The 20,111-nt window shown below is 39.6% G+C and overlaps 1 protein-coding gene across 1 annotated transcript in view; it reads left to right on the forward strand.

Moving 5' to 3' along the window:
• NIPA1 (NIPA magnesium transporter 1) overlaps positions 1–13,071 on the forward strand; it is a 78,413-nt gene extending 65,342 nt beyond the window's left edge. Inside the window, exons 4-5 of the mRNA XM_032342324.1 lie at positions 3,502–3,662; positions 7,361–13,071. Of these exons, the coding sequence (XP_032198215.1) occupies positions 3,502–3,662; positions 7,361–7,872 (673 nt within the window). The 3' untranslated portion in view covers positions 7,873–13,071. The remainder of the gene's footprint in view (positions 1–3,501; positions 3,663–7,360) is intronic.
• The last annotated feature ends 7,040 nt before the right edge of the window (positions 13,072–20,111 follow it).

Raw genomic sequence — 20,111 nt, forward strand, 5'->3', positions numbered from 1 at the left:
GTGTAGTTTTCTCTGTGTATTGCAATCTCATTGGCCACCTGTGTATAGCCCAGCTAAACTACCTCTATAAAAGTTGGTTTGTGAGGCTGGGAGGGGTCGCCTCTTGGCAAGAGACGGCCCTATCGGTCAGTTTGATTCTCGATGCTTGGCGCGAAATAAAGCTTTGCTTGACCTTCGCTTTGTATCAGTCTCGCTCCTTTGATTACGGACCCTAACATTAATAAGATTGATAAACCCATAGCCAGATTTATCAAAAAGAGAAGAGAAAGGACCTAAAGTAATAAACTCATGAATGAAAGAGAAGAGATCACAGCCAACACCAAGGAAATAAAAACAATTATAAGAACATGTTATAGACAAGTATACACCAGCAAATTAGACAATCTAGTAGAAATGGATGCATTCCTAGAGACATATAAACTACCAAAACTGAACCAGGAAGAAATAGAAAACCTGAACAGACCTATAACCAGCAAGGAAATTGAAGCAGTAATCAAAAGTCTCCCAACAAAATGCTCAGGGCTAGATGGCTTCCCAGTGAAATTCTACCGAACATTTAAAGAATTAATACCTATTTTCCTGAAACTCTTCTAAAATAGAAAACAGAAATGGAAGGAAAGCTCCTAAACTCATTTTATGAGGCCAGGAGTACCTTGATCCCAAAACCAGACAAAGACCCCATCAAAAAGGAGAATTACATACTAATATCCCTGATGAGTATGGATGCAAAAATTCTCATCAAAATACTAGCCAATAGGATACAACAGTACATTAAAAGGTTGTGGGATATATTCTGGGTTGCAGGCTTGGTTCAAGATCTGCAAAGTTGGCTCAACATCCACAAAACAATCTATGTCATACAATACATTAATAAAAGAAAGAACAAGAATTTATGATAGTCTTAATAGATGCAAAAAAGCATTTGAAAAAATACAGCATCCTTTCTTGATTAAAACTCTTCACAGTGTAGTGATAGAGGGTACATACCTCAATATCATAAAAGCCATTTATGAAAAACTCACAGCAAATATCATTCTCAATGGGGAAAAAAACGGAAAGCTTTTTCCCTAAGGTCAGAAATGCAGGGATGTCTACTATCACCACTACTGTTCAACATAGTACTAGAAGTCCTAGCCTCAGCGACCAGGCAATAAAAAGAAATAAAAGGCATTTGTATCGGCAAAGAAGAAGTCAAACTCTCTTTGCAGATGACATATCCTTTATGTGGAAAACCCAGAAGACCCTATCCCAAAACTGCTAGAACTCATACAGGAATTCAGTAAAGTGTCAGTATACAAAATCAATACACAAAAATCAGTTGCATTTTTATATACCTACAACAAGATAGAAGACAGAGAAATTAAGGAGTCGATCCCATTTACAGTTGCACCCAAAACTATAATACCTAGAAATAAATCTAACCAAAGAGGCAAAGAATCTATACTCAAAAAGCTATAAAATACTCATGAAAGAATTTGAGGAAGACACAAAGAAAAGGAAAAACGTTCCAAGCTCATGGGTTGAAAGAACAAATATTGTGAAAATGTCTGTACTACCTAGAGCAGTCTACACATTTAAGGCAATCCCTATCAAAATACCATTAACTTTTTTCAAAGAAATTTCACAAATAATCCTAATTTTATATAGAACCAGAAAAGCCCCCACCTAGCCAGAGGAATTTTGAAAAAGAAAACCAAAGCTGGCAGAATCACAATTCCAGACTTCAAGCTATATTACAAAGCTGTTATCATCAAGACAGTTTGGTACTGGCATGAAAACAAACACATAGATCAATGGAACAGACTAGAGAGCCCAGAAATGGATCCTTAGCTCTATGGTCAACTAATCTTCGACAAGGCAGGAAAGAATGTCCAATGAAAAAAGACAGTCTCTTCAACAAATGGTGCTGGGAAAATTGGACAGACAGTTGCAGAAGTACGAAACTGGGGAATTTCCTTACACCACATGCAAAAATAGACTCAAAGTGAATGAAAGACCTCAGTGTGAGACAGGAGTCCATCAAAATCCTTGAGCAGAACACAGGCAACAACCTCTTCGACCTAAACTGCAGCAACTTCTTCCTGGACACATTGCCAAAGGCAAGGGAAGCAAGGGCAAAAATGAACTATTGGGACTTAATCAAGATAAAACTCTTTTTCACAGCAAAGGAAAACAAAACCAATAGACAACTGACAGGATGGGAGAATATATTTGCAAATGACATATCAGATAAAGGGCTGGTATCCAAAATCTATAAAGAACTTATCAAACTCAATACCCAAAGAACAAATAATTCCATCAAGAAATGAGCAGAAGACATGAACAGACATTTCGGCAAAGAAGACATCCAGATGGCCAACAGACACATGAAAAAGTGCTCAGTATCCCTCAGCATCTGGGAAGAAGAAATCAAGACTATAGTGACATACCACCTCACACCAGTCAGAATGGCTAAAATTAACAAGTCGGGAAATGACAGGTGTTGGCAAGGATGCGGAGAAAGGGGAACTCTTCTACACTATTGGTGGGAATGTAAGCTGGTGTAGCCACTCTGGGAAACAGTATGGAGGGCCATCAAAAATTGCTACCCTAAGACCCAGCAGTCACACTACCCTAAAGATACAAATGTAGTCACCTGAAGGGGCACATGCACCCCAATGTTTATAGCAGCAATGTCCACAATAACCAAACTATGGAAAGAGCCTTAATGTCCATTAGCAGGTGAATGGATAAAGAAGGTGTGGTATATATATATACAATGGAATACTATGCAGCCATCAGAACCCCGAAATCTTGCTATTTGCAATGGCATTGATGGAACTAGAGGGTATTTTGCTATGCGAAGTAAGTCAATTAGAGAATTACCATTATATGATTCTCACTGATTTGAGGAATTTGAGAAACAAGAGATCGGATCGTAGGGGAAGGGAAGGAAAAATGAAACAAGACAAAACCAGAGAGGGAGACAAACCTTAAGACACTCTTAATGTCAGGAAACAAACTGAGGGTTGCTGAAGGGAAGGGGAGTGCAAGGAATGGGGTGGCTGGGTGATGGACATTGAGGAGGTTATGTGGTATGGTGAGTGCTGTGAATTGTGTAAGACTGATGAATCACAGACCTGCACCCCTGAAACAAATAATGCATTATATGTTAATAAAAAAATAAAAATAAAGAAACTATTTTTATTTAATAATAAAACTTCATTTTTATGAATGATAAATTTACTTTCCTATTCTGGTATATTTCATATTTACTGAAATATATAGCAGTATGGGTTAAGAGTCATTAACTATATACTGACTGCATGGAATTGGTATGAAAATCCTTCATGTTTAAGTAAAATTTCAATAAATTTCTAATGTTTTCTACTCTTAAAAACTGAATTAAAAACAAATATGGCTATCAAGAAAACACAGCTTTTCCAAAATATATATAATTAGTAGATACAGTTCAAATATATGGTTTACATTTTAAAGATTTTTCTCTTTTTTTAAACAAAGGTCCATTTTAGCTTCTTATCTTCTGAAGGAGAAGCTCAACATCTTGGGCAAGTTGGGGTGTCTGCTAAGCTGTGCAGGTTCTGTTGTGCTGATTATCCACTCCCCAAAATCCGAGAGTGTCACTACTCAGGCTGAACTGGAAGAGAAGCTGACTAATCCAGGTAACTCCTTTGTAGCAACACTGCCAAGAGAACCTGCTTGTCAGTATGATCCTTCCAGGCATAGGCTGGAATTGACTTACCTATGGTCTGTTCTCCTAGACCCTCTGTTTGACTTTGCCTGTGAGTGGCCCTCAACTGTGTCCTGCAGGCTATAGCATCCCTCACTCCTGCTGCCCCAGGTATGGGAATAGGCCTGGTGGTCCCTGTGTTCCAGACCTTGCATATGCACTCCATGATGTTCCGGACCTCTTCTGCTTTCTTCTGGACCTTGGAGGCCTGGTGCGGGTCACTGCATCATCTGGCCCCCTCCACAACAGTCTCATCCATTCCAGCCTCCCTTCCACTCCCACCCAACTCCTGTTTACCATGGCCTTCCCATTCCCCTACCTCCCATGACTCACATTCCCCGCATATCTCCCCCTACAGCCTCCCACTTCTCCCCACTTCCCAGTTTTCCTACCCTACCTCTTTCTTGCATTCCTGCTATCACTGTTTCTTGGTGTTATTCCTTCTGGGGTCTGGTTGGGTCAGGTTCCTTTCAGGTCCACTTTGTGTCCAAGCCTCTGCACTTCCCTCTGATGTGAAGCTTAGAGCTGAGAGCCAGTTTGATTTATCTTTAGATATCCCATAGAAATCTCTCTGTGTTTTTTTGACATACTATATATTTCTTGACAAATGCTATATAAAAAAAAGCAACAGTCTACCAAATTATACCAGCCTAAAGTATAGATTCTCTTAAATTATTCCCAGTAGACAATCTTAATGTTGTTTACCAACAATTTTAGACAGGTACCAGCACAAAACTGCATCCATGCGAATATCCCAAATCCAGACATCTCTGGGCCACAAAAAAGCTGACCATTCTTTTACATCTCTCAACAGGCCATGACTGAGTTTGCAGCAGAAATTTATGTAAAATATAAAATTTCTGTAAAATAATAAAAATTTCATAATGAAATTAGCCAAGGCTATTTTTCTATAATCTGTAAATACTTAGTATTATTTTATTTACTTCATCCTATAAAAGCCAAAATATTTCCAAAACTGTGAGAAACGAGAGTACAAATACATGAAAAAAATCAGAAAACTGGATATGAATGTCCTGCTGAATTTACTTTATGTAATTTTCAGAACGATGTATCTTGTTTTGTTTTGTTTTCTTTGAGTGGGGGCTGCAGAGGGAGAAGGAGAGAGAATCTCAAGCAGATTCTTCTCTGAGCCTGGAGCCTAACTCCAGGCTTGATCTCACAACCCTGAGATCATGACCTGAGCCGAAACAGAATCAGATGCTTAACAGACTGGGCCACCCAGGTGCCCAAGGGCCTCTTACTTTTTGATAAATCTGGATGTTACCAGTATATTCAGGTACTAACTTAAAAAAAAAAAAAAGTCTAATTTGAATACTACCATAACAATTTGATGTGAAGATACAATGCCAGTAAAAAGATCTTTTTTTTTTTTTAGAGATTTTATTTATTTATTTGACAGATAGAGCTCACAAGTAGGCAGAGAGGCAGGCAGAGAGAGAGGGGGAAGCAGGCTCCCTGCTGAGCAGAGAGCCGCATGTGGGGCTCGATCCCAGGACCCTGGGATCATGACCTGGGCCGAAGGCCGAGGCTTATCCCACTGAGCCACCCAGGCGCCCCAAGATTTTTGTTTTTAACATGAATAACTTTGTTTTAACCTGGAATATAAATTGATATTATCTTATGCACTTAATGTATTAAGTTAAAGAGGTTTCTAGTTTTTAAAAATTTTTTAAAATATATATTTTTTAAAGATTTTATTTATTTATTTGACACAGAGAGATCACAAGTAGGCAGAGAGGCAGGCAGAAGGGGTGGGGGAAGCAGGCTCCCTGCTGAGCAGAGAGCCCGATGCGGGCCTCAATCCCAGGACCCTGAGATCATGACTTGAGCTGAAGGCAGAGGCTCAACCCACTGAGCCACGCAGGCGACCAAGGTTTCTAGTTTTCTTTCTTTCTTTTTTTTTTTTTTTTTAAAGATTTTATTTATTTATTTGACAGAGAGAGATATCACAAGTAGGCAGAGAGAAAGGAAGGGAAGCAGGCCCCCCGCTGAGCAGAGAGCCCACTGCGGGGCTCGATCCCAGTACCCTGAGATCATGACCTGAGCCGAAGGCAGCGGCTTAACCCACTGAGCCACCCAGGCGCCCCAGGTTTCTAGTTTTTAAAAATTTTTTTCTAAGGGTGGAAAACCAGAATTAATTTTTTTTAAAAATGATTTTATTTATCTATTTGACAGAGAGAGAGAGAGAGAGCACATCTAAGTAGAGCAGCAGGGAGAGGGAGAGAGAGAAGCAGGCTCTCTCCACTGAGCAGGGAGACCGACGTGGGGCTCGATCCCAGGACCCTGAAATCATGATCTGAGCCGAAGGCAGTCACTTAACCAACTGAGCCACCCAGGCGCCCCCAGAATGAATTTTTTGTCAAATAATTGCCTGAGAAGAAATTTTAAGGTCATTTTCCTGGATCCTCCCCCAGAACAGAACTCCATAGTTCCTTTTTCTTACCTTTGTTTGATAGGGGACTCCCACAGCCTGTCTGGTGCATGGCCATGCTCTTCCTATCCCTGTCAGGCCCAGCTCCTAGTACCTCCTTTACAATCTCAGATTGAAGTGGAAATTACAACCTCTTTGTTCATGTAATTTCAAAGCAGATTTTCAATATGATGCCCTAACTAATATGAAGGGGAAATTGCAGGTTGGTACTTTATAATAAAACAATGCTCAGGGGCGCCTGGGTGGCTCAGTGGGTTAAAGCCTCTGCCTTCAGCTCGGGTCATGATCCCAGGGTTCTGGGATAGAGCCCCGCGTCGGGCTCTCTGCTCCGCAGGGAGCCTGCTTTCTCCCCTCTCTCTCTCTGCCTGCCTCTCTGCCTACTTGTGATTTCTCTCTCTCTGTCAAATGAATAAAATCTTTAAAAAAAAAAAAAAAAAACAATGCTCAGGTATGACTATAGAAGACATACTAAAACCCGCAGACCCCATGCCATGTGGAGTTGCTGACACCCTGGCAGCTACAAATACAGACACATAGGGGGTGTCATGCTGTTAACTAAAACACTCAGCGGATATTGCCATCAGCAGTGGAATCCTCTGAAATGGAGAATAACTCTTGATGAAGTTCTGAAAAATGCAGTGCTTATTAAATATATGAAAAAATTATTTTATTTTATATATAAACTGGGTCCTAGACTGTGGTAATTTAAAAAAAATATTTTATTTATTTATTTGACAGAAATCACAAGTAGGCAGAGAGGGAGGCAGAGAGAGGGGGGAAGCAGGCTCCCCACTGAGCAGAGAGCCCAACGTGGGGCTCGATCGCAGGACCCTGAGATCATGACCCGAGCTGAAGGCAGAGGCTTAACCCACTGAGCCACCCAGGTGCCCCTAGGCTGTGGTAATCTTAAGCGTATTTTTCACTTACAAGTCCAAGGAGACAATCAGAAGTTGTGAGGAGAATGGGATGATTTTTGATTGTGTGAAACTATCTCCATATCCTAGGCTCCATGGCCTTTATCTACTATATGTAGTCTTTGATCACTGCAACAGCCACAGATACTCCTACAGTTTTTTCACATGTTCCTTAAGAAACCTCCCATTGTGGCCACACACACTGGAACACCGTCTGCCTAGGTTTTTTGAATTGACTCTAAAGTACAATCATCTGTTTTCCAGTGTTTGTGGGCTATCTGTGCATCGTGCTGCTTATGCTGCTGCTGCTCATCTTTTGGATTGCACCAGCCCATGGGCCCACCAACATCATGGTCTACATCAGTATCTGCTCCTTGCTAGGGAGTTTCACCGTGCCTTCCACCAAGGGCATCGGGCTGGCGGCCCAAGACATCTTCCACAACAACCCATCCAGTCAGCGGGCCCTCTGCCTGTGCCTGGTGCTTCTGGCTGTGCTCGGTTGCAGCATCATCGTCCAGTTCAGGTACATCAACAAGGCGCTTGAGTGCTTCGACTCCTCTGTGTTTGGGGCCATCTACTACGTCGTGTTCACCACCCTTGTCCTGCTAGCCTCGGCCATCCTCTTTCGGGAATGGAGCAACGTGGGCCTGGTGGACTTCTTGGGTATGGCCTGTGGGTTCACCACTGTCTCTGTTGGGATTGTCCTTATACAGGTGTTCAAAGAGTTCAATTTCAACCTTGGGGAGATGAACAAATCTAATATGAAAACAGACTAGGATGCAACAGGGGTTTGGGTGGCTCAAGGAATAGGAAATGAATGTGGTTTCTGGCTCTTGTTTGATGTGAAGTGGAAGAGACCCTAATCAATGGTATTAAAGTTGCTTGCATGTTAATGGGTGGTCTGATGGACAGTGGGAGCATCACTCAGCACCAGGGCGGGGGCTCAGCCCTTTGCAGTCTGAAGTTGCTAAATGGTTGCCTGGGCATCATCTCTCTCTGATGAGAGGAATCTCATGTTCATTGCCATTAACCTGGAAGCTTTCATGAATACCTTTTCCTTTTAAAATATTTTAACATTATTTAATAGAAAATAAAAATGGGCTCTTTCTGATTAGTCTTTGCAGGGAGTAGATATTCTTATTTAGAAGATTACTTTGGAAATGGGAGAAATTGTTGTCTTGAAGTATGACTATGACAATACAGTAAATGTGTCCGTAGTTGTGTTATTTTGCATTAAGCATGTATAACATTCAGGTACCTCATCCAAATGAGAAGTATATACATTTAATTTTTTTTAATCCTCTAATGAGCTGACTCTCCCACCCCCGACTCCAAGACATTTTAATTGAAAATAGAGAATACATGAACATGATACAGAGTTCCATTCACAGGATGACTTTCAACAGCTCAAATCAATTTCAGTGCCTTTATCACTTGAACTCTTCACTTAATTTGATGATTACTATGTGTATGTTCTCTTAGATTAGAATAACTCTTTGATTATACTTTAATATTTCACTAATCCAAATATAAATATGTAAAGCATTTAGAAATAACAATATATTCATTTGTTGGAAGAAAGTCAAGGCGAAAGACACGTAAGAGCAAATTGATCCTTTTAGCATGTAGTTATTATCCAATTAAAGACAATTGACTTAAATAGCATAAGATTTTATTTGCATTCAGTCTATGCACCTGGGACCCAGTATCACATATATCCATGTTCTCTTTCAGTGGCCATTCAGAAGAAATAAATTATTTAACTTGATAATAACACTGTTAGATGAGAGAGTAACTGTTTAATAGCATATATATCAAGTTCCCTATAATAAAGGAACAGATTAAAGGATACAGTGAAGCTCAGTCTAATTTCTGCAAATTGGAACACATATAGTAAGTTTTCAAAAGAATTTCTATCAAAAATGAAAACAATTAACATATCTATCTCCCTGTTGTTTGAGATGGCAGAGCATCCTACAGTTCATCACCCAACCTCTCATTAAGCTTCTGAAATGCAAAATAGCCACTAACTATGCCAGTATTCAGATCAAACAGATCATTCATCTGTTTATAGTAACCTTGTATGTATATTAAATGGGAGCAAAGCACAAAGTGATGCAAATTATTTCATTAAGATATAATGTACTTCATGTGCAGTGTTTTATCTAAATAGGGAACTGTGTCAAGTTGGAAGATGGGATTGGGTAAGGTAGAGTTGGAGAACTAGAATATCAAATTTAATAATACCCAATTGAAGTTACTAAGGGAAAAAAAAATTTTTTTCAGGCAAAAAGAACATTTCTAAAGACCAAAGAAATTGTTCCCCAGAGTGTTGAACGAAAAAGCTAAATGAAATGAGGATAGTTTAACATAAAGTGAAGAACACCTTTATGAATTAAAAGTAAATCTGATGATTGTGGGTTGTCAGGGCTTAATGAACTGAGAGCAGCAACAAAATTGTTTTAAAATTTTTTACATCTTATATTCAGTTAGTTAATAAATATTCAAAAGTCCCTCACTCTTTTTATCAGCTCTTGAAGGTTTTTTTATTACGTGGTATTTTTAGGAATGCAAGCCTTAATTTATTGAACTGAACTTTGGAAAATGTTATGTAGTTGTATCAGTATACTTTTAGGCATGAAAATAGTTTCCTAGATAAGGAGTTTGAGATATTAAAAGAATACATGTGATAACACAAGTATACTGAGAAAGTACATGTGTCTTATAGAAATTATCTTATTTATTTTGTTATAATTTACAGGTGAAGATTAGTTTAAATTCATTTATTAGTGTTTCTCATTATATTTTAATTCACAGTTTTACCATGGGTATTCAGGGGTGATATTTTCTGGATGATTACCCCTATGATTTTTTAGAGTATAACAAAATCTGAAAGTAGTAATAGCAGGTCTCTTCTTCAGGGTGACTTGTTCTGGAACAGTTAGACTCTCCTAGTTTTAGCAGATTATTTTGGTAGGATGCACAGCTTTCCTTCCAGTAAACAAAGTTCTTATGATTGTATTTCAAGTGTGTGACTCTAGCCTCAAATAGTTGACATGACCAGCAGTCTAATAACCTAATTTTCAAGTTTGACATAGAGCATATAACTTGACTTGAAATTATTATTATTTTTACAGATTCACATTTCCATAATTTGGAATTGCAAAGAAAAAAGCCTCAAGGGAGAGTTTAGGGGAGGGCCTACAATGGGAATGGGTCTCATTGGTCTCTCCAAAAGTAAATACATATAAAACATTTCCATTATTATACTATTCCTTGGGTTTTATCTCTGATAAAGTAAGAAAAAAAATACCTACTGTCTATTTGTTTTCAAGCTTCCTCTAAAATCTTATGTTTCTGATCACAATTTGCAAATTTATTCTGGATAGATACTTAAATAAGCCATTTCTCTCCTCTACTGTTCAATCAATGCTTTGTTTTCTTATCTCAATCTTTATATTTAAAAAGATTGCTTTCTTGTTTTGTTCATTCGGAGTTATCACTGAGACCACCCTGGGCATTTTGCTGTTTGGGAGGACCATTCCATGTGTTTAGAGAAGGTTCATAAGAGGAAGGGCATTCTCCTCCTTGCCACACATACAGCAAGAATGTCACTATGATATTTTCATACTGGAATGTTAGTGAAATATATTTTCCTGTTTTTGGTTCAGCAATAAGAAATACTCTTTCAATTCCTAATTTTCAAGCCAATTAGTTATACTCAGTTTTATTTCCAGAAGTTCATTCCAGCTGTAGTAGGTTGAGTTTTGTTCTTTTTCTTTGGGTTTCATGTCTGATGGAAGAGAACACTATTAACATGTGCAGTTACCCCTCCCCCTCCTCCTTCCTTGACAGCTCCTCTCTTTGTAAATACTGTGCTCACTTCTAGAAGCTAGTTCCCTAGGCATTTATAAAGCACTGAGATGCAGGATCTCCCAGGTATGGACAAACACTTTGGTTCATGGAGACCAAGATGTTGATGAGCTGCGTAGTTCTTGTTGGAACATGATACCTCTCTTTTCCAAGCTGCTCAACTAATCTAGAAGAGGGGAGAAAGTGCTCCGATTGTTTACAGAGCCATGCCCATTGCTCTTCTTTGTTGCCTACTTGATCCTGATTTAGGCCTCTTGTACAGAGTAGGAAACCAGAGAGAGAAAAATGCTTTAGTTTAGATCTGTTCACAACTATCTGATTGGTTCCAGTGGTCTGAAGGATTTGTCCTTCTCACTGTGTTTGAGACACCAAGGAAGTAGTAGTTCACCCATCAAGCAGGATTAGATGGAATCTTGGTGTTCCGCCTTCTCAGGGACCAAAAATGTAACATTAACAACTTAGCATCAACCTTCTTCCCAAGGACATGTCCATGTTAGTTTTCATATGTTTTACTCATATTCATAGCTAGAGGTCTGTTAACCTGAGTTGGAAAGAGAAAAGATCTAGTTACACACCAGTCACACACCATAAAACAGTTTATCATATAAAATACCTCAACTTTCTGTATTCCTCATTTCCACCTCACAGTTGTACTGGTGATGAATTTTAAGGGTCTGTCCTTTAGCTTTGAGGTGATTTTTCACATCTGGCCAGATTCTTATACCTCCATCATATACTTGAAAAGATTAAGAATTAGAGGAATGAGAATGAGAATTTGGCCCAGTATCACTACCTGTTTATTTTCATACACATTTCTCACATGCTATTAAATGCAACAAGAGAATTATATTTTAAGAAAATGTAACTTTATGTTACATCAAAAAATGTTGTCTAGTAAAAAATTGATACTCCGTAGAACAATGATCATGTAAATAAATCTATTTCAAATGTACCCAATGTGATAAAAAGCATAGTCTAGGGCCCAGAGCATGAGCCAGGGAGAAGGATTTATTTGTTCTTTTCTCTATTTTTCCTTGAATTGTGCAACTCTAGGTGAGTCACTTAACCTTTCTGTGCCTCAGTTTCTCTACCTCTAAAGGGGTGAGATGGTTCTCCAAATCACCTGTTTTAGAGTGCTCACACTTTCAGCGTGTGTTGATAGCTTCAGACAAGAGTGTTCTGTGCAGGATTGCTCTGGAGTGATACAGTGGAAGCTTAGCTTGCACTGGGCATCCTGTTTGCTCAGGACTGTGTTACTGACATGCAGCTTCAAGCACTGAGTAAGCAAAGGAAGTGCTGGGTGTAAAGTTTGCACGATTCCACGAAGCTTTAATTTTCCTTTTTTTTATTTTAAAAGGAAGGGTTTTTTTTAAAATATTCTATTATAAAATATGGAAATTAAACAGGGACTTTAAAAGGCTGCACTGAAAGATCACATTCTGTTGGTGTGATGAGATTTTCTGACATTCTGCATAGGTTTATGTTCTGCAGAAGATTCAGTGACCTGTGAACCAGATCGATTCTGTTGTGTTAGATTTATAATGAATGATGCTGAACTTCCTGCTTGCAAGCAACTCAACCCTGACCATGAACTACCTGATACCAGGTAAATGTCAGGAGCTCCCAAACCACTAGTGCCAAAAGGTCACGTTGAAAAGTTCAGACTCTTTCTTTTATTTGTCAAAATATGATAATTTGACTCCCACTCCCATGTCAGTGTTTTTGCACTTTGGAATAATTTAAGGGTACTGTTTTTCAGTAGTATTCCCTAGTGTTTTTGCCTTTTTAAATGATAAACATTTCTTTCTTGTAAAATGGAATATAACCGTGAAGGAGATGATGACTAGATTTAAAAAAAAAAATGTAACATGTTGATTGTTTGCTTAAGTTTTTTTTTCCTGTAAATGTATCAGGGGAGCTTCCAATTAGCATACATACACACATTGTCAATGGCTAAGACTTGCTTATATTTTGCTTTATAGAAGTAGTCACAGCATGTTGTAATTGCCTTATGTAAATATGAAAGGCTATTTATTAAGTTTTCCAATAATATTTATTAATCTGTATGTGTTTTAAAATAAAATAACTTATTTCTAGCTGAACACTCGTTACTTTTTTTTACCCACTACTTGAAATGTTCATGCAGTCTCAGGTTCCCTATCATTCTAATGAATTCCTCAATTAAATGTTTCCCATTTTCTTTATAGAAACAAATAGCCCAGGTCCCCATCATGATATAGAAAATGTCTACTTGTGAATATCTTAGGGAGCAAATCCATGATATGTTTAGGAATTTATCATCTAGTGATTACCTTCTGATAAAATGAAATGATGGTATTAAAGAAAAGCAGCTATGTTTTAACATGTTAATGCATTTTACATGTTTGGGAGCATGGAACCTGACATTTTATCATATTTTAAGCACATAGAAAACTAGAGAATCATAACATATTTTAAAACTATAAGGGTCTTTGGAAATCTTGTTATTAATCTTTATTAGTGTCCTGTAAGTCACTTTATTAAGTGGAAAAATATTGGATGCCTGGGTCTCATTTTGGGTCAGGTCAGGATCTCAGGGTCATGAGATCGAGTCTCCATTCTGGGTGTGGAGCTCGCTTAATTCAGTCACTTCTTCTCCTTTTGCACCCCCACAAATAAAAAAAGGAAAAAAGTTTTATTTGAACAAAAATATGTATTTTTGAGGCTCTGTCCAGAAGGATTTAATTACTCACACTTTTATTTTTTATTTATTTTTTTTTAAAAGATTTTATTTATTTATTTGACAGACAGAGATCACAAGTAGGCAGAGAGGCAGGCAGAGAGAGAGAGAGAGAGGGAATCAGGCTTCCTGCGGAGCAGGGAGCCCGATGCGGGGCTCGATCCCAGGACCCTGAGATCATGACCCGAGCCGAAGGCAGCAGCCCAAACCACTGAGCCACCCAGGCGCCCCTACTCACACTTTTAAAAGCAGATTTTATTTATGTGTTTATTTTTTAAATATTTTATTTATTTATTTGAAAGAGAGAGAATGAGAGAGACAGCATGAGACAGGGGAGGGTTAGAGGGAGAAGCAGACTCCCTGCTGAGCAGGGAGCCCGATGTGGGACTTGATCCGAGGACTTCAGGATTATAAATGAGCTGAAAGCAGTTGCTTAACCAGTTGAGCCACCCAGGCACCCCATAAGATGGACCCCATAAGGCGGACTTTACTTAATCTCTACACCCAATGTAGGGCTCCAACTTAAACCCCACGAACAAGAGTTGCATGCACCATCAGCTGAGCCAGACAGGCACTTCTAATAACTTATATTTTGATCAAAGTATAACTATATAGAAATTGGGAAAAAACATTTTTAAAAACCATCAAATGTTTCTATGGATACCCCTTTTCACATAGGTTTTTGGGGTTGTGAAATGGATAAGTGCTAAATTCTACAAAGACCTGCCCTGATTGGTTACTAGCACGGAACTGTTCTAGCTTCTAGCCAAGAACAGTAGTAACTAGTAGCTCTGTATCTAGTTCTGAGGTTTATATAAAATCAGGCATGCTCCCTGCCCTCCAAAGAGCTTATGTTCTAGTTCCTCTGTTGCTAAATCATGTGCCTGTCTGATGACCCTGAGGCATGACATTTATTGACAACTTTGTTGTAATGGTAATCACACTGGTACACTGTATTTCCAACCTCATGTGGTAGTTTCATAAAGGTTTTTTATGTTGGAGAGCTGAGGCACAGTCAAGAAATAAGTAAAAAGATATTTTTTATCTGTATTAGCAGTTGAGAAGGAAAGGAGTCATTTCAGCTGAGAAAATTTGAAAGTTGGGATTGGAATTGCACCATGGCAAACAGGATAGGAGGGATGATGTTAATCAAGTAACACAACAAATCCATATGAAATAACTGAGATGAAGGAACAGAAGATGGAGAATAATTCAAACCATAGTTACCTGTCTATAAAATGGAATCCTTTTATTTTTAATGATGATGTTTGGGGGATCTTAGTGTCCTCCTTACTCTAATTTGGTATGCTTATTCACTGTATTGTTTTTCTATTGCTGCTCCAACAAATTACCACCAACTTTTTGGCTTAAAACAACACAAATTTACTATCTTACAGTTCCAAAGGTCAGAAATACAACACAAATTTGGGCTAAAATCAAGGTGTGGGCAAGATAATATTCCTCCTGGAAGCTCTTAATAAGAATCTGTTCTCTGCCTTTTTCAGAAGAGGCCTTGCATATTCTTTGGTCCATTCTCCTTTCTCTATCTCCAAAGCCAGCAATGTTGCACCTCTCTGACCCTTCTTCCATTCATATCTCATTCTCTGACTCTGACACTTTTGCCTTCTTCTTACAAAGACCTTTGTGATTATTTTGGACCGACTTAGACATCAAGGATTATCTCCCCATCTTGAGACCCTTAATTTAATGATGCCTGCAATGTTCCTTTTGCCTGTAAGGTAAAAGTCACATGTTCTGAAGGTTAGGACTGTGGACATCTTTAGAAGGTGGGGCATAATTCTGCCTACCATATCCGCTCACCATTTTATTAAATGAGGCAATTATTAAAAGCCAATTCCTGGCTTTTAATGAATATCCTAGTACTCAACCTAAATTTACTTCAAGTTATTACTGTCTTTTTCATAGAAATTTCCTCTCTCCTCCCAACAAATGTTTTGGAAAATGCCCTACTACATTTCTAAGTCATCTATGGTCTTGAGTAAACTTAATAATATTAATTGGAAAACATTTATATAATACTAACCCTTTAAAATACAAAAGATACCAGAGGGGAAGTGGGTGGTGGCGGAGGAGATGGGTTAAACAGGTGGTGGGGATTAAGGAGGGCCCTTATTGTGATGAGCACATAGTGATGTGTAGAAGTATTGAATCACTATATTGTACACCTGAAACTAATATTACACTGTATGTTAACTAACTGGAATTTGAATAAAAACTTTTAAAAAATACATACATACATACACACATATGTACGTAAAATGCCACTATCTACTTTGGAAGGACAAAAGGCAAATTTAGTGATAGGGAGTTGAGCTAAAGAAAAAATAACAATCTATTTTGCTGTTATGCTCCTGGCTGGCCTCTGTGGTAACAAAACCAAAACACAGAAGAGCAACTAAAGAACAATTTATATATGAGAAACTATTTGATTTACATAATTTTTAAAAACACTGTTTATTAAAGAAGTCTTGCTTATACTTCTATAACAAAGATTTTCATAGCTTTATTGAGGTGTAATCAACATACTCTAAATTGAACATATGTAAAATATACATTGGGTAGGTTTTAATACATGTTGTATTATAGGATGAAAGCATCACCATGAGTAAAACTGAACATATCCATCACCTCAAAGTTTCTTTTTGCCGCATTGTAATCCTTCTGCTCTTACTGTCTCTTTTACTCCCAGTCAACCATCTACTTTCTGCTGCTACATTATTACCTTCCATTTCCTAGAATTTTATAGAAGCATATAATTGTTCATTATATACTTTCAGACTGGCTTCTTTCACTTACCAAAATTATTTTGAGAATTAGCCATGTTATAGCATGTATTGACAGTTCATTCCTTTTATTGTTCAGTGGTATTCTATTATATGGATATACCATATTTGTTTTGTTATAGGATATTTGAGTTATTTCCATTTTTTTAGACATTACAAATAAAGCTGCTATTGAATGTTCATTTACAAGTCTTTTAATGGATATATGCTTTCATTTCTCTTGGGTAAATATCTAGGAATAGAAAAGCTGGGTCATATGGTTGATATATGTTTAACTTTTTAAGGAACTGCCAAACTGTTTTCCAAGGGCACTGTTTTATATTCCAACAGCAGTATATGTAAAGGAAATTGATTTTTAAAAAATGTAAAAATATTTATGGTCAATGCTTGAACACTATGTAAGTTGTGTAACATCGTGTGCTGGAGAAGTGGTCTGGACATTGAAGGAGCGTGCATAATGTTAGCAGGTATATTATATACACTTATAAAAACAATGTACTGAGTAATGTGACTCTTAAGTGGGAGGTCCAAATAAATGTGAGAGGAGACTGTGAGCTACAACAAAGAAAGAAAGCTGATTAGATGAGACAGGGCTTTGCCGGAATGATTAGAATACTGGCAGAAAAGACCCGCAAGCAAATTCCTTAGGTTAACATAATTTGTAAGCATTTTCTTTTTTTTAAGAGTCTATCTATTTGAGGGGTGCCTGAGTGGCTCAGTGGGTTAAAGCCTCTGCCTTCAACTCAGGTCATGATCCTGGGGTCCTGGGATCGAGCCCCACAACAGGCTCTCTGCTTAGCAGAGAGCCTGCTTCCCTTCCTCTCTCTCTGCCTGCCTCTCTGCCTACTTGTGATCTCTGTCAAATAAATAAATAAATAAATCTTTAAAAAAAAAAAAAGAGTCTATCTATTTGAGAGAGAGAGGGAGAAGCAGGCTGCCTGCTGAGCAGAGAGCCTGACATAGGACTCCTTCCCAGAACTCCATCATGACCCAAGCCAAAGGCAGACGCTTAACCAACTGAGCCACCCAGATGCCCAGTTTCTAAGCATTCTTGTTCACACAAACTAACCACTTCTTTCATTGCAGTCATCTGCGTCCTACATGTATCTAATGGCACTTGTTACTTATTGCTACATACCATCTCTATCAAAACTGGTGGCTTAGAACAGTCTTTTTCATATGTCTGTGGATCAACAGTGCACATTTGTGGACCTCAACCAATCAAATCAGTCTGTTGTTGGATCAGTCTCTGGTGTCTAGACATAGTATGCTTCATCTGGGTAGCTTTGCAAGTAGTCTGTTCTATGTAGTCTCCCCCAGCAAACTAGTCCAGGTTTCTTAGCATAATTTAGGCTGGGAACCACCACATTTTCTTGGCCAAAACCAATCCCACGGCCAAGGCAGAATCAGGATGGGGTGGAGCTGCAAAGTACCTCTGCAAGATGTGTGGACACATGGATGGGTAGAGAAATGTAGCCATTTTTCATCAATTTACTATAGCATCAGAGACCAACATGCCAACCATCTTTCAATATTTAATGTAATTCCTTATTTGACTATGTAATCTAGCTAGAATTTGGCTGAGACCAAAGAATTAAGCAAAAAAAAAGTTCTCTGAGCCAGTTCGAAATGCAAGGTTGGCTGGTTACCAAGCTCACGGATTAAAAGCTTTTAAATTAGTAACTGCAATAAATAAGTAAGTAGGTGCACAGTCACCTATAATGAAACTGGAGGTTGGTGCCTACTCCAATTAGTCTGAAAAGCAAACTACATTTGTTATTTTCTGGTTCAACAAGCATTCACTTAACTAATATTCCCACCTAACATGATTTACATTTCTAGTGTTTTTGTATCTACTCAGAAACAGGAACAACATACCCAAAGGACCTTGGCACCTGTAACTGAGATATTATTAACAGGTCTCACTCCTGATCTGGCTTGTTCTTCGCTCCTACATATCCTCCCCTTTCCTTACCCGCCTTCTTAAAAATGAGCCCTCTTTGTCCATTTTATTACTTAAACAAACAAGAAAAAGATTTATTTACTTCTTTTCAGAGAGAGAGCAAGCCAGCTGCAGGAGTGGCAGAAGGAGAGGGAGAAAATTCTCAAGCAGGCTCCCAGCTGAGTGCAAAGCCCAAGGCCGGGATGGATCCCAGGACCCTGAGATCATGATCTGATAGAAAAAGAGTTGGATGCTCAACCAATTGAGCCACCCAGGCACCCCTCTCTCAGCCATTTTAGAGAAAACTAGGGTGCCTGGAAGGCTCTATCAGTTGGGCTTCAGACTCTTATTTCAGCTCAGCTCATGATCTCAGGATCCTGAAACAGCCCCAGGACCGGCTTAGTGCGTGTGATTTTCTCTTTCCCTACCCTTCTGCCTGCCTGGCATGTGTAGGCGCTCTGTTTCTAAAATAAATCTTTAGAGAAAACCATGATGGTGGGTCCTAGGGAAGTTTTCCAATGGAGAAGCCAAGGCGGGATAGCCTAACAGTAAGTTTCCTATGCATCTCATGAAAAACACATCTCTGCTCCAAGTGTCTCCAGACGCGCTTTCACCAAACCACGTAATTCGCCCAAAGAACGCATCTTTCTGGGTTTCGGTTAGTTAGGAAAGCGCCCTACACTGAGCCCCGCCACTCCGCGTTCCCGACTCACTCCCGGCCTCCTGGCCCAGCTCTAGTCCACCGCTTGCCCCTTTCGGGGCGCCTTTTCTCTAGGAGATCGCTAGGGACAACTGCTTAAAATGCAGCTTCACATGCTAAATGCGCCTGGGAATTCGCATTTTAAGAAAGCGGCAGTTACTCTGATTTTGATCGCCTGGTCGGCGAACGTAATTTGCAAAATACTGCCCCCAGTTCTTCTCCCTTGCCCCGCCCTCCACCCTCCTCTTTTCGCTCCCCGCTACACAGGGCCAGCTAAAGAAACCGGAAATCTACGGGAAGGAGCCCCGGAGGCGGGCCTTTGCTGCGTTGCACTGCGCGTGCGCGCGCTGTCTCTTGCGTCACTGGGCCGCGCCCAGGCTCTCCGTGACGGCCCTTGGTCCTGACCGCAGCAGGGGTCGCAGGTCGTCCGGGGCAGGTCTTCTCTTCGCTCCCCCATGGAGGAGGCGGCGCTCACGGTTGCAGCACCGGATGCTCTCACCTCCTTCTGTACGGCGACGAAGGCGCTGGCCGCGCGAGCTCAAGAGGCGGCGGCCCGTGCGGCCTCTGTGGGCGTGTAAGCGGAGGTGACCAGGGCCAAATAGTGGAGGGGAAGCCGCATGGCCGGCCTCCAGCTGGGGTGAGGTGGCCACTCTTTCTTTCTTTTTTTCTTTCAGGCAAGCGCGAAGGGGCTAACTGGGCGACTCTGCCGGTCTTGGGTTGGTAGGGGCCCTTCAGGGGCGCTTTTCTCTGCCCTGGGGACACGTGTGTTCAGAAATGGAAGGGCTTTTTCTCATCCTGCATCTAGTAATCCCGCCGTGAATTGGATTGCTGTTAAATCCCTTTGGAAGCCTGACTTGGCCATATCGGGCGCGTGTTCATTAAGCTCATTCAAATAGTTCCGTTTTGTTGTGGTGAGTTTTAGATTGTTTCAGCTACTGCGGAGATAATTAACTGACAACTGAACAAGCCTTAGGAGT

The sequence above is a fragment of the Mustela erminea genome, chromosome 5, assembly GCF_009829155.1.
Source record: "Mustela erminea isolate mMusErm1 chromosome 5, mMusErm1.Pri, whole genome shotgun sequence".
In the NCBI taxonomy this organism is placed as follows: Eukaryota; Metazoa; Chordata; class Mammalia; order Carnivora; family Mustelidae; genus Mustela; species Mustela erminea.